The following is a 14,255-nucleotide window of genomic DNA, read 5'->3' on the forward strand; positions in this document are numbered from 1 at the left end:
GACACTTTTATTGAATTGACAAAATCTTTAAATAACAATTATTTGCCCGCTTGGTAACATTGTTGCCGGGTTATTTTGACCACCTCACAGCCGGGGCGGATTCCCCTTTCTTCCCTTGGCACTAACATGCTGCAAATTCACGCCCCCCCCCCCCCCCCGAGTGACGAAGAAAATACATAGAGCAACTGTTCATAAATAAACACTAGAAATTTCATGATTATAGGGCAAAGGGTTCTGGAATTATGGCTAATTAATTATTCATATGTACGAATGATTATTCTTCTCTTGGCACTAACATGCTGCAAATTCACGCCCGCACCCCTATTTTGCCTTCCCGCACCCCTTTCTTCTCTTGGCACTAACATGCTGCAAATTCACGCCCCCCCCCCCCCCGAGTGACGAAGAAAATGCATAGAGCAACTGTTCATAAATAAACACTAGAAATTTCATGATTATAGGGCAAAGGGTTCTGGAATTATGGCTAATTAATTATTCATATGTACGAATGATTATTCTTCTCTTGGCACTAACATGCTGCAAATTCACGCCCGCACCCCTATTTTGCCTTCCCGCACCCCTTTCTTCTCTTGGCACTAACATGCTGCAAATTCACGCCCCCCCCCCCCGAGTGACGAAGAAAATGCATAGAGCAACTCTTCATAAATATACCCAAGAAATTTCATGATTATAGGGCAAAGGGTTCTGGAATTATGGCTTATTAATTATTCATATGTACGAATGATTATTCTTCTCTTGGCACTAACATGCTGCAAATTCACGCCCGCACCCCTATTTTGCCTTCCCGCACCCCTTTCTTCTCTAAGCGCTAACGTGCTGCAAATTCACGCCCACTCCCCCGAGTGACGAAGAAAATGCATAGAACAACTCTTCATAAATATACCCAAGAAATTTCATGATTATGGGGCAAAGGGTTCTGGAATTATGGCTAATTAATATTCATATGTACGAATGATTATTCTTCTCTTGGCACTAACATGCTGCAAATTCACGCCCGCACCGCTATTTTGCCTTCCCGCACCCATTTCCTCTCTAAGCACTAACGTGCTGCAAATTCACGCCCACTCCCCCGAGTGACGAAGAAAATGCATAGAACAACTCTTCATAAATATACCCAAGAAATTTCATGATTATGGGGCAAAGGGTTCTGGAATTATGGCTAATTAATATTCATATGTACGAATGATTATTCTTCTCTTGGCACTAACATGCTGCAAATTCACGCCCGCACCCATATTTTGCCTTCCCGCACCCCTTTCCTCTCTTTGCACTAACGTGCTGCAAATTCACGCCCCCTCCCCCGAGTGACGAAGAAAATGCATAGAGCAACTCTTCATAAATATACCCAAGAAATTTCATGATTATAGGGCAAAGGGTTCTGGAATTATGGCTAATTAATATTCATATGTACGAATGATTATTCTTCTCTTGGCACTAACATGCTGCAAATTCACGCCCGCACCCCTATTTTGCCTTCCCGCACCCCTTTCCTCTCTAAGCACTAACGTTCTGCAAATTCACGCCCCCTCCCCCGAGTGACGAAGAAAATGCATAGAGCAACTCTTCATAAATATACCCAAGAAATTCCATGATTATAGGGCAAAGGGTTCTGGAATTATGGCTAATTAATTATTCATATGTACGAATGATTATTCTTCTCTTGGCACTAACATGCTGCAAATTCACGCCCGCACCCCTATTTTGCCTTCCCGCACCCCTTTCTTCTCTTGGCACTAACATGCTGCAAATTCACGCCCCCCTCCCCCCCCCCCCCCCCCCCCCCAAGGGGCGAAGAAGATGCATAGAGCAACTCTTCATAAATATACCCAAGAAATTTCATGATTATAGGACAAAGGGTTCTGGAATTATGGCTCATTAATTATTCATATGTACGAATGGTTATTCTGGTTTGTGTACGCTGCGTATATGGGAAAATTCGCATGGCACCGGGAAATTTTTCGCTGCGCAACAACCCCTGGTCTGATTTTTATATTTTTTTGTTGTCAAAAGATGCTCAAGGCTCGAGGCTAAAAAGTCATAACAGCTCAGGTTGCGAAAAAAATTGTTTAAAGGCTATCGCGGAAAAAGTCGAGGGGGTGGCGAATTCCGCCCCGGCTCTTTTAGGGTAAAAAAACCCCCACATTTTTGATTTCTCCTTCGTTACATCAAAAGTAAAAAACTACGCTGGGTTAGGTTTATTTTTCGCCAAAATGAGGGGGACGTGAGGGAACACGTATCTGCCCCGCCCCGGAAATCAGTATCAACATTTCTAAAATTATATCATGAAAGTGTGCTCCGTGGAATATGGTGGCGCAAAGGAACTGCTTTTGGTGAGGGGGGGGCATGTACAGCTTACATGTTTAATTGTTTGCAATTGCTTTTTTCATTAAATGTATGTATTAATTCATGTTATAGGGGATTCCTACTCGACAAGCTCTGCTTTTTGGAAATACCCTTCCTTCATCTCTAATTTAAAAATAATGCGCTCAAAGTCTATAAATATATTTCTTAAAACCAGTACCCTATCAATTCCTTAATATATTACATAGTGGTGTTTCCTAACTTGGCACACTTCGACGTTTACCTTGACTTTCCTCATGTAGTGTTGCCAAACTTATTTGTTGATAAACTTCAAATTCAGTCCGTGAAATACTGGTACTTACACCTTATTACTGCGGCGGTTTATACCTCTGTAAACTATTTCGGTGTCATGAGATTATATTCCGAAATTCAAAAACGGTGGCATCCGGAAATTGGGCACACAAACGGCTGAATGTTCCCTAACGTGGCGCACTTAAATAAATATCGGAAAATTCCATTGAAGAATTCTGTAAAGTTGATAAAATCTGATAAACCATTATTATATACCCAACTAGAAGTTTGTCACAAAATTATTTCCTCATTTTGGGGGGGATATTTTCAAAGGGTTTACCCATGCACTTTGCAATAAAATAGGAAAATCATGTCGAAATAATGTTTTGTTGTAACTTTGTAACAGGAATCGGATTAACTCGTGATTTAGGAACGGGAGTGTTTAGAACTCGATGAAATTATACCGGTTTTTGTGAAAGTTCAGTACAAAACTGTTGCTCTAGATAGCGCGACAGACGAACAAACAAAGTACACCACGCGTCAGTGGCGGCGCCATGCTATGTTACATCATACATCAACAAATATCTATTTATGCCTTGAATATGGGATTTAATGGTAATAACACCAGTCCAGTTAAAATGCATAGAACAACAATTGATTGTTTGTTGGTTTATAAAACAGGTTTGACAAAAATTAATGATCAGTAATAACAGATTAATTAAAATAATCACGGCCGGACCATTTGGAATAACCATAGAGCAAGGAATATGAAAACATTAAATCTTTTACAGTTTTAGCTTGTGTAAGCATGGAGGTGTTCCTTCCTCCATGGTGTAAGTAATCTCGCCGTCGGTTGAATATTCTCTCCCAGAACTTGTCTGCACGGTTGACATGCATGTATTACAACTCCAGTTCTCTTTCTCAGTGGGCGCTACATTTCAGCATATTCTCGTTTAGATTATCGTTTTCCAAGTTGTATTTTTCTATTCCTTCCTCCATGGTACAACTATAGGTCCTTGCTATACAACCAAGTCCAAGTAATATATTATAGTGCATGCAGCAAACCTTAATGTCTGGAAATAGAAGCAATTAATATAAGGTTTCAACTGTACAAAGTGTACGTTACATTAACATATTAAGATAGCATGCACATGCATGGCCTTGTGCAGGGCCAGGGCCCTGGCCACAGTTTCCCCACATACACTTTGTTACGCAACGTTACGTAAATCTCACTGATAGCTGAGCTTGGCAAGGTCACTGGGCCGATGACCACCAGTGATTGTATGCTCTCTCATTGGTTGTATCTGTCAGTGCACAAACCATCGGCGCTGTTGTCTTATTGGCTCATTCTGGTTTGTACACGAACCATCGGTACCGATGGTTCGTGTACATTCAATTAAATGTCACTTCTATCGAGAGTGTCCGAGTAATGCAGAAATAGGCCTTCTACTATTATTAAACCTGAACAGATCGGCACTGGCACTGAAAAGCAGCACCGCCCTACCACTCAAGTAGGCTATATTATACCTTTGGAGCTTGTTGAACTATTGAACAACTGCAGACTGAACGTGACGACTGAACTTGCGACCCAGCACCAGCAGATCTTATAATGATAAGCACGTCTCTTGCAATGATAAAACCAACACGTTTAAGGTAATTTACAGATGAGCAGTAATATTTGCAAAATGAACGAGTATGGGTATTGCATAACTGAGAGCTTTTGTATTCATTTCAGTATACCGCCACCATGAACAGATCTTCTCTGTGCACTCGTGAAGTTACTTTGCCAAAAAAAAACATTTTGCATATACAAAGGTCGAAAGGTTTAAAGATTATTGATTCATCAGAAGTCAAAAGGTTTAATTTGTACCCTGGTTGTTAATTTGTTAAACTTTTGGTAACCTTTGATTCATATACAGGCTGCGTCAAATAAAAACATGGACATTGCTTTTAAAGTTATGAAAATATTGGCAGGAAGATCAAGATTGATTATTCTAAGTAAATAATAATACCAAAGTTATCATACATGCGTCTAAGAAATGATGTAAAACCGCAGTTTAAATTAAAATTAATGTATTCACTCTCATTCTCTCTTCGTTATTATGGATAGAAGCTTTACCAAAGAAATCATAATCCATCAATCATAGGATTGACATTTTTACTACAATCTTAATTTCTGTACAATTGCACACCATCTAAAGATCCCCACAATTTGCAACACTTAAGTCAAAATGAAAACGTGGAAGTTTTACGCTAAACACCCAAAAGACAAAACAAGGTCACACTCCCAACTGAAAAACAAAATTAACAGGTCAATGTTACACTAAGGACTTTTGGGTGGCAAAATGCACACTTTCCTCAGGTAGGCTTTCTTGGGTTTTAGTATGGGCAGATTGTGGTTGTTTTAATAGTCATTTTTGATATCATTAAGATTATTAAGAAATTGACTGGAGCGCTACCGCGCTGAGCACCCGACGGCATTTGAATATGCCTAGTTGCAACTTCATGTTTTCTGACAATCGGCATGTTATACAGGGTGAGTCCCAAAAAAGCTAACGTATCTTCATCCCTTAACAATTCATTAAAAGTCCATTTCTCCGTGGTGCCCCTATTTTTTTAAAAAGAATATCTGCATGTAGTGCTTTCCAGATCTGGGATATGAAAGCCCAATGAATAAGCTTTTTTTAGTGAAAAACAATTCGCTCATGTACTTTTCCTGATATGGAATTTTGAACACAAACACCATTTTTGTTTACCTTGTCCACGCCGGATCACATTAAGCTACGTGATATTTCAGTTAATATAAAACCATGTCGTTTCCTGAAAAGATGTCAGAATAATCAATCCCATAAGTATCCGGGGTAACCAAGTAGAAGGTAGGGCAAGACTATGTTATATACTCTTGATATATAAAGCATGTTATTTTAACATTGGAAGCAGCAGGTTTTAAAATAAATGTTATGATAAATGCCAGTTATCATGGTTATGAGAGTGTTCTGAGGTGAGTTTTTATATGTGAATAGTTTACGTTTATCTGAAAGTACTAGAGTAAATCCATTTCCAAATTTCAAACAATCGCGGGCCACCAACTTCGAGGTTTAAATACCATTTCAGTTTAACACACAACAAACTCCATTTCGTCATCTTTGGTGTCAACTTTGAAACGGCACTCCGACATATTATAGAACCCTCACACGATAAAGCATGGCGTTTAACTTTGGGTTTATAGTTTTTGACAACGGTTCTTGAACACTGTAATACTTTGCCAATCCAGGCTTATATACTCAATGTATTTTGTGGGAAATATAAACAAAAAATGAACTTGAGAATTACAATTGACGAAACATTATTTTCGAGATATCTAGAAAGTAGACAGTGCCTTGTTCAGATAAGTCTGCCTATATGACATCGCGAAGCACACTTCAACTGTATCTTAAAAAGCAAAATCACAATATAACAGCTCAGAATGAACTGGGTTTTTCTCTTCAAATTTTAGTTTATGAACGCTATGAACGGCGGGATATGAGTTTCTATTCTTCTTTTGGGAGCGTGGATGTGAACAGCCTTCTATTAATGATCAGATTATAATGGATGTATTACAGAGAAAACCCTTGTGCTGATATTTTTGCTAAAACAACTACAAATGGCATGCGACAGGACAGACAAGACTTCGGGCCGCTGGTATATCTTTAAGCTATTAATTGCATTAAAGACTGATTATTAGTTCTCATTTGCCATGATTATGTCACATAGTTTCATGTTGTCTCCATCAACAGTCAGTCCACCTTTGATGTTATAGTCTGATAAGCATACATTTGAAGTGGTAAAAGTAAACAAGGATAATCACGATTGCCCTAAAAATAGTGCTTTAAAAAAAAAAGACTGATCTAGATGTTTCTCTTATCAACGTATCATCGTCGTTTTTAGATGTAAAGGGTTTCCGATACTTATTTTTGTTAACAGTATGGAATCAAAGGCAAAGTCTGTGAGGGCGCCCTATTTATTTTAATTATAGCTTAAGGAAATTGAAAACATCACAACTTTAGTCAGTTTGCTTGTCATGGCAAGCATACAGACTGGACAGGCCATGACCGCTACTCATTATTCGGAGCAAGTAATAAAGAAGTCCTTTCAGTTAAGATATGGTCATATTTTGTACATAATGATGTTTCTCAATAAAATTTTAGTGCTGTGTCATCAGAGACCGAAGAAAAATAAGTACAATCAACGACACCTACAATCATTAAAAACGGGGAATAACCAACTAAAATATACACTTACTTCATTAAATATTGTGTTTGAATATATCAATACTTTCTTGTACTATGCTGTTAATTAATATATACACTTATATCATAACACTATATTATACGTATTTAGTCATTTTATACCAATATATTTGTCTAAAATGTGAGCATACTCCATTACAGAAAGCTTTATAATGAACTTTATAATAAAAAGGATACACAGATATCAATGATCCATAATTCACAACCGGCCGACTTTATAACGAAGATTTTTCTTTAAAAAAAAACCCGAAAGTGTGTTTCCTCATAAAAAAACACTGAATGAAAACATTGTATGATTTCCCTCATAAATTACATGATAATTACATGGCAGTGATCAAATTGACATAGCTTATATTTTCTTTTCAGTTTATATCCACCAGTTTAGTAGATATAGTATATATAGATAAAAGCATGTCTTTAGAATTAGATTCTTGAGTACATACAACTTATTCACGAGGAAGCCAATGGAATGTATTTTATAAATTATAATCCGTTGAATGGGATGGTGCCAGACTATTTTGGCTTAAAACATTATGGCATGTTTAATCACAAATTTGACATTATTCATCAGAACAGACTGGTATCGATTGGTGATGAACTTTGATTGCATTACTTTCATTTCAACTTGCAAGTTCCAAAAATGAACAGTTTACATCGCTTTCAATTTAATATGGCCGAGTCGGGAATAAAGTCTACAACCACAATAAGCAGTTGGTCTTTAACGAAGCATGTTGTGCTTTCACATGTGGGATGACTCTTGAAGTTTACGCGTGAATTGCTGCGAGAAGTCGCGATATTCCTTCTCCTCCTCCGTGTGATCGAAGGCAGCGTTGGATATCGCAAAGACGCCCTCTTTTGCTGTGTCCATGCCATCAAGTTCCACACTGGACTCGTCGTTGAAAGCTTGTCCACCCATACAACGACATCTAAAAAGAAAAACAAATGCCCTTTTTTACACTCAAACAAATAATAATACTGACGATTCTGCTATAGGATCTTTATATTGCAGTTCAGTTAAGACTCGATCAGTAGGCAGACTGCACCAGCTTTTGATTTCCCAAAAGTTGGGGGGGGGAGATGACACTGTGAACCTCTCCTCCATAAAAAAAAAAACACCAAAAATCTGGGGGTTTTAGGCTGTACTAGGTATTATAAAAAACTTCTACCAATGGGAGACTTTTGAGACGTTGGTGTCAGCAAACACACGGGTCCTTTCTTTCACGTATTCAATTTTACAGCCTAATAGGACAAAAGGGACATACTTTCCAAATGCTTCTCCTTCCTCCAGCGTTTGCGGCAGTTTTTTGCCTCTTGTCTCTGGCAGAAAGAACGCCAGAGTTCCCGCCAAGATTGCGCTGGAGCCGAACAGCCACATCGGCAGGTTAGCCACGGTTTTATCTAAGAGCAGAATGATGGGTGACAGAATGCCACCCACACGAGAGGCGACCGAACTCACGCCCAAGCCAACCGCCCTGCATAAAAAAATTAAGATCTGATGAAATATTTTTTTCTGTATGGACAGCTTGAGATGTAAACCGATTTTTGGTTTACATTTGTCATTTTGAAAGGGTATCAGGGTTTTGGCTTCTGTAGAAATTCTGTTTCGAACCTTAAAATTCATGCACAAAACAGTGATGTCATCAGAAGCTTTTAGTTTTAGGCCTTACGTTATAGATGTTTAAAATGTAGTTTTTTTTCTTCTCCAAATGTCTGATTTAATGTTTATTCAAGTTGCAGTCATTGAGCAAAATGTATGCACAAATTGTGGTGTGTTTTCTCCAGAGTCATAATTGCAACCAAACCACCTTATGAGAATATAATCGTATTCAAAAGTGACGTCATAGTAACAGCTCCCTCTGAGAGTCAGGTGTTTTTTTTTTTTATTAGGACATAACTAAAAAATAATGTAACCAAACAGGACGTCTTCTTATTGGTATGCAGTTCAGAGGAACGACTTAAACTATATGAAATTGATTCCATAGGCCTTCTCTGTTAGAATCAAAAGATACTTAGAGAACTGAGATGTGGATTGCGTCCTTTGTTTGCGCCACAGCTCCAACATACAAAATCAACACTTATACAAATCAAAGAAGTATTGTCACCTCACTGGGGTTGGGAATAGCTCCACAGTGTAGACGTAAACGATGGAAAACGTGGCCGAGATGCAGAACTTGCCGATCATAGCCACAACAATCCTCCAGATCCCTTTGGCTACAATTTGAATAGTACAAAAACTAAATAAAAACAGAAGCACAATCAAACAGGAAGAGTGTTATATTTGACATGTTGCCCGGGTATGTTCAGTAAGGAATGGACTTTTTCACAAAGAGTGCAGCACTGGACTAGTTTGGATATTAAGTGCAAATTCATGAGAAGCTCGGGACATGAATGATTCTTGACATGTTTATCAAGTAATTGTAATGAGAAGCGTTGGTCATCAAATCGGTAATCAATGGTCTAATGTAGTCTTTGAAAATGCTGTTAAAGTATACCGCTCAACTGAAACCTTTACATACGCCTACGCAAAATTCCATAACAGACAATTACTTCGGAAAGTTTCACAAGTTGAGAACAATTAAGACACAAACAGAAAAGTCCCATGTCATTCTGGCAATTATTTGTTTTCTTTTTTTTTTGCGTTCAGCAAATAGTTGTGCTGACCAGCATCATGATATCGAAATTTTGATAAACTGTCAGGCTCAGAACGTACGAATAAAGATAGTAGCCAAGCATGCCACGCCGCCAATCAACTCCAATATTCCCAAGTTCAGTTTCCGGCCGAAGCACTCCAGTCCAAAAGTGGCGTACAGCAGGGCCGGGATTTCCACGGCTCCCGACACGAAGAAAGCCCAGTAGTCGTCGACTCCTAGATCGTTGGTGCTCTGCGACAGGCCGTAGTACACCAGACTATTGACAAACCTGAAGGGGTTGTTGAGAAAACAAATTGATACCAAATATCTTACAAGAATAAACGAACGGCAGCCAACATATATTTATTGATAGAACAATAATTGCAAAGGAATGTTTGGGCCTAATTGGTATTTTCGTCCTGTGATTTTACCAACCAGTTCCACTGCATGTTGAGTGTCTTGACCGCCATGTTGGGGGTCTTGTACAGATCAATGACAGATGGTGGTATTACTGATTCCTTTGATTCCTGCAATTAAAACAAAAGTGTTGATTGCCGTTACTGAGGCCAGCATCTGGTGCCAAAGCTGACTTTCAAAACCGCTTTTCAACATAGACGTTAAAAGTCAATTAAGGCACACTTTGCCTTTGGGGTAAATTGACAGCAATCTTTGTTAACCCTATCACACCGATGAAGGTATACATCACATGCTTGCTACCCCCCCCCCCCCCCCCCCCACCACACACACACACACAAAGTCGTTTTTGCTATGCTTCCGAGGATTGGCTTTGTGTTTTCCTTTGTCCCTGTAATATAACACTCTCCCATAGACTAAGCACACAAACCTGCGTTCGAGGACAATAGGCACCTTCCTTCGAGGATCAATGGCCCCTTTGTGCTCCTTTTGTTGTCTGTCCTCAGGCGTAATGCCATGCAGGAACACACCCCCACACACCCACACCCCCCACCCACCCACACACCCACACACAACCAGTGCTGGATCTGCCCCTGGTGGATGGGATTAAGGCAATCCCGTATAGTTATACAATCCTATCCCTATTCATAATCACAACATCTCCAAAATGGTGTGGATATACCTAGGCCTATCACATATACAAGTAATTCCGAGCGGACTTACCGTCTCTGCCTGTATGTCCTCTTTATCGAATAAGACATCAGGCAAAGTCTTCTTGTTCATCTTGGCAATTTTCCTGATGACTTTCTCAGCCTCATCAATCCTGCCCTTGGATACCAACCATCTGATGGACTCGTGGATGAAGCTGTTTGAATACCGAAGGGGGAAAATAGTTACAGAACTTGTACTCTCTAAACATATCCTAGCAAACATGGAAACAGTTGCTGGCTTTTGTAGCCTCACTGTGCTGATGTAATGTGCCATATTGACTCTATGAAATATGGACTCATCGGTTGTATTGCGCATGCCTCAGTGGATGAAATTAGAGTATTGACAATACACGTGTGGGGGTCAGAGTTCATACAAAGTAAAACAGTTTGTTTGAGAGTTAAATTCATTACACCGGTATGTCCGATCTTAATCAATCTTTAACGTACACTCTAAAAACTTAAAGTGTTTAGCAACTAAACACAGTGCTGCTCTCATTCTCATGTTTAGCATTGCGTGTCAAACTCCTAACAGCAATGTTCAATCGCTAAACACTATCTATCTATACTCAAAACATGAATAGTATGTAAACATGTTTGTACCTGCGAGAGCAAAAAGTGTTTAGACATTTTTTTTAAATAATACTAAACACCATATTTTGCAGTGTATTGTGATCGTGAAATCTGCTTTAGCCTAAATCTCTCTCCTTTAATTCAATCGCAAAAGAGCAAGCAATTAAAATGAGAACTGCCTTTGAAACTTACAACAGCGGTATCAAAAGAACCACTGACGATATGGAGAGGGCCATCGACAGAGAGCGCCACTGTCGAAGATACATGGCCGCCGTCGCAATGAAGAAATAGCCTATGGCGTAAAATATCCCTAAGGCCATGGTGACTGCCGTGCGATAAGACTTCCCAACGACTTCAAGAGCTGATGAAACAGACAGGAACAGTGCAAAGTCATTCTAAAATTAATGTCCATGTCTCTGAGATGTATGAAATATCACAAGGCACGCTTCGCGTGGTTATGATTCACTTTTATATTCTTTTACCATTTACAATGACTCTGCCATTTGGCACACTCTGATATGCTACAATGATTAGTTTTATTACCGATTTGGGTATTTTATATTTTAAAAAAAGTCTAAAGCAGGCCTTCGAAAATAATATAAGCGGACTGACAATTAGGCCAAAAAATAGTCGGTCTCTGGTCAGCGCGCGCATCGATTTTGATCAAGCACGTCAACGTTTGTTTGTTTGTTTTTTCTTCAAATTTTCCGCAGTAGCTACCCCTTTTTGGCCGCATCATCACAAATGTTCGTACCAATGAGCACTGTATGTCCAGGAATGGGGAAGGGCACAAAGGCAAATGATGGAGGGCACCAAGCAAGGCAAATGATGGAGGGCACCAAGCAAGGCAAATGATGGAGGGCACCAAGCAAGGCAAATGATGGAGGGCACCAAGCAAGGCAAATGATGGAGGGCACCAAGCAAGGCAAATGATGGAGGGCACCAAGGAAGGCAAATGATGGAGGGCGCCAAACAAGGCAAATAATGGAGGACACTAGTGAGGACACAAAAAAAGCAAAATAATTTCCACCTCCTCTGTACAATCCAATCTTTAAAAAAAAACCCGCATCTGCATCAGTTCCGCAACTTTGGTCTGACCACAGACCGACTATTTTTTGGCCTAAAGGCAAATGGAACGCAAGGGTGTAGTTAAAAATTGTTTTGGAAATATCTATTGCACGAGCCTTTGAAAGCAATTTAGTTTGAAATACAGAATAATGTGTGTTGCTTACTTAACACGTAAAGTCCCATGTAGCTTCCAATACTGCCCACGGCCGACATGAAGCGGAAGGCCATGTACATGTAGATGTTAACTGAGAACGTGGTTGCAATAAATGTTGCGAACCACAACAGCTCGAAACATACAACGACCTTCTTGCGACCAAACCTAATGGCAAAAAGAAGTAAAATACCTTTTTAATCACCTATACTCTTTTTTTATTCTTTAATATTTGTTTTTCCTTCAATCAAGTTTTTGTTTACTTGGGTCGATATGTTGTTTACTTTTTTATTAGTGTTCATCTTTTTTTAACATTTACTTTGTTTCATCAATTTGTCATTGATATTCTCTATTTTCAACAGCGCGATGGCGTGACAATCCCATTCACTCAAATTTGCAGTATGGCTTTAATTTGTCACTTCAATGATCAAACAATAGCTTATGAGGTCATTTCTAATGTATGTATTTACCAATCTGAAAAGGAACCTCCGATGAACGATCCTACCAAGTAACCGGCGAAGTAGAGGGACTGCGCCAGGCTGGGCAGGTAAGCGTCATCACACACCAGACCAAACTGGAGAGAACAAAGACGAACATGTGAAGCTAGACGAATCGTGAACTGATGCGTGACACTAGTCTTGGAACGCGCGCGCGACGCATTATAGTTACCCTATTGGTTGAAGCAAAGGCGCATTGAACGTGCACGCGCGGGCTGCGCGAGGGCTTGGTTCCACCGGCCAGTGGAGGTCGCAAAACAAATTGATTATACGGACAAATCTAATTTGTTTTTTTGACAGAACGAAATCATCAAAGTACCGTTACTACCTTTCAGTATTCGGAATACAAGAAGGTTTAAAAGTCGACTTACATTCATGATGGTTGTTGTTTTGTACTGCGATGTATCGTACTCCCATCCGTCTTTGCAGGGCACACTCACATTAGTGAAACCGTCGTAGTCACTGAGCGGTACGTGCGGATCAAACACGTACCCATCTGGTAGCTCCCACTGCTTACAATTGGAGTAAGGATAGTTGCTGCTCGAACCATTTTCAGGAGGAGGCAGGAAGATGGACTTCTTCACGTCAGTGCAGTTGTCTTGAAACTCCGCCCAGTTGGAACAATTCGCGCTGGGCAAAACGTTGCACCAATGGTCGGTCTCCGCGGCATAGAACACATTGCCCAGAGTTGTGAAGCAACTGAAGATCATGCGCAAGGCAGTGTAGGTAAAAACAAACAACTGGTATCGGCCAAAGTTGCCGAGCATAGGAATAATGCTCTCGAGCTTCATGTTGTTTGTTTATCTAGTTATGTTGTTGTTGTTACTGTTGTCGTCGCTGCTGCTGTCGTTGTCGCTGTTCTACCAGAAATAGGCCTTCTACTATTATTAAACCTGAACAGATCGGCACTGGCACTGAAAAGCAGCACCGCCCTACCACTCAAGTAGGCTATATTATACCTTTGGAGCTTGTTGAACTATTGAACAACTGCAGACTGAACGTGACGACTGAACTTGCGACCCAGCACCAGCAGATCTTATAATGATAAGCACGTCTCTTGCAATGATAAAACCAACACGTTTAAGGTAATTTACAGATGAGCAGTAATATTTGCAAAATGAACGAGTATGGGTATTGCATAACTGAGAGCTTTTGTATTCATTTCAGTATACCGCCACCATGAACAGATCTTCTCTGTGCACTCGTGAAGTTACTTTGCCAAAAAAAAACATTTTGCATATACAAAGGTCGAAAGGTTTAAAGATTATTGATTCATCAGAAGTCAAAAGGTTTAATTTGTACCCTGGTTGTTAATT

At 39.8% G+C, this 14,255-nt stretch overlaps 1 protein-coding gene across 1 annotated transcript; it reads right to left on the reverse strand.

Moving 5' to 3' along the window:
• Positions 1-5,350: 5,350 nt before the first annotated feature.
• LOC119745263 (organic cation transporter protein-like) lies at positions 5,351-13,754 on the reverse strand. Its single transcript, XM_038221498.1, has 10 exons — positions 13,311-13,754; positions 12,913-13,016; positions 12,456-12,610; positions 11,416-11,584; positions 10,667-10,808; positions 9,965-10,056; positions 9,610-9,818; positions 9,002-9,110; positions 8,162-8,371; positions 5,351-7,825 (listed from the first exon to the last, which is right to left on the reverse strand). Exons 1-10 carry the CDS (start codon positions 13,728-13,730, stop codon positions 7,639-7,641), a joined length of 1,797 nt encoding a protein of 598 aa, XP_038077426.1. The 5' UTR covers positions 13,731-13,754; the 3' UTR covers positions 5,351-7,638.
• Between the last annotated feature and the right edge of the window lie 501 nt (positions 13,755-14,255).

This window comes from Patiria miniata, unplaced genomic scaffold (assembly GCF_015706575.1).
Source record: "Patiria miniata isolate m_02_andy unplaced genomic scaffold, ASM1570657v1 HiC_scaffold_7, whole genome shotgun sequence".
Taxonomy (NCBI): Eukaryota; Metazoa; Echinodermata; class Asteroidea; order Valvatida; family Asterinidae; genus Patiria; species Patiria miniata.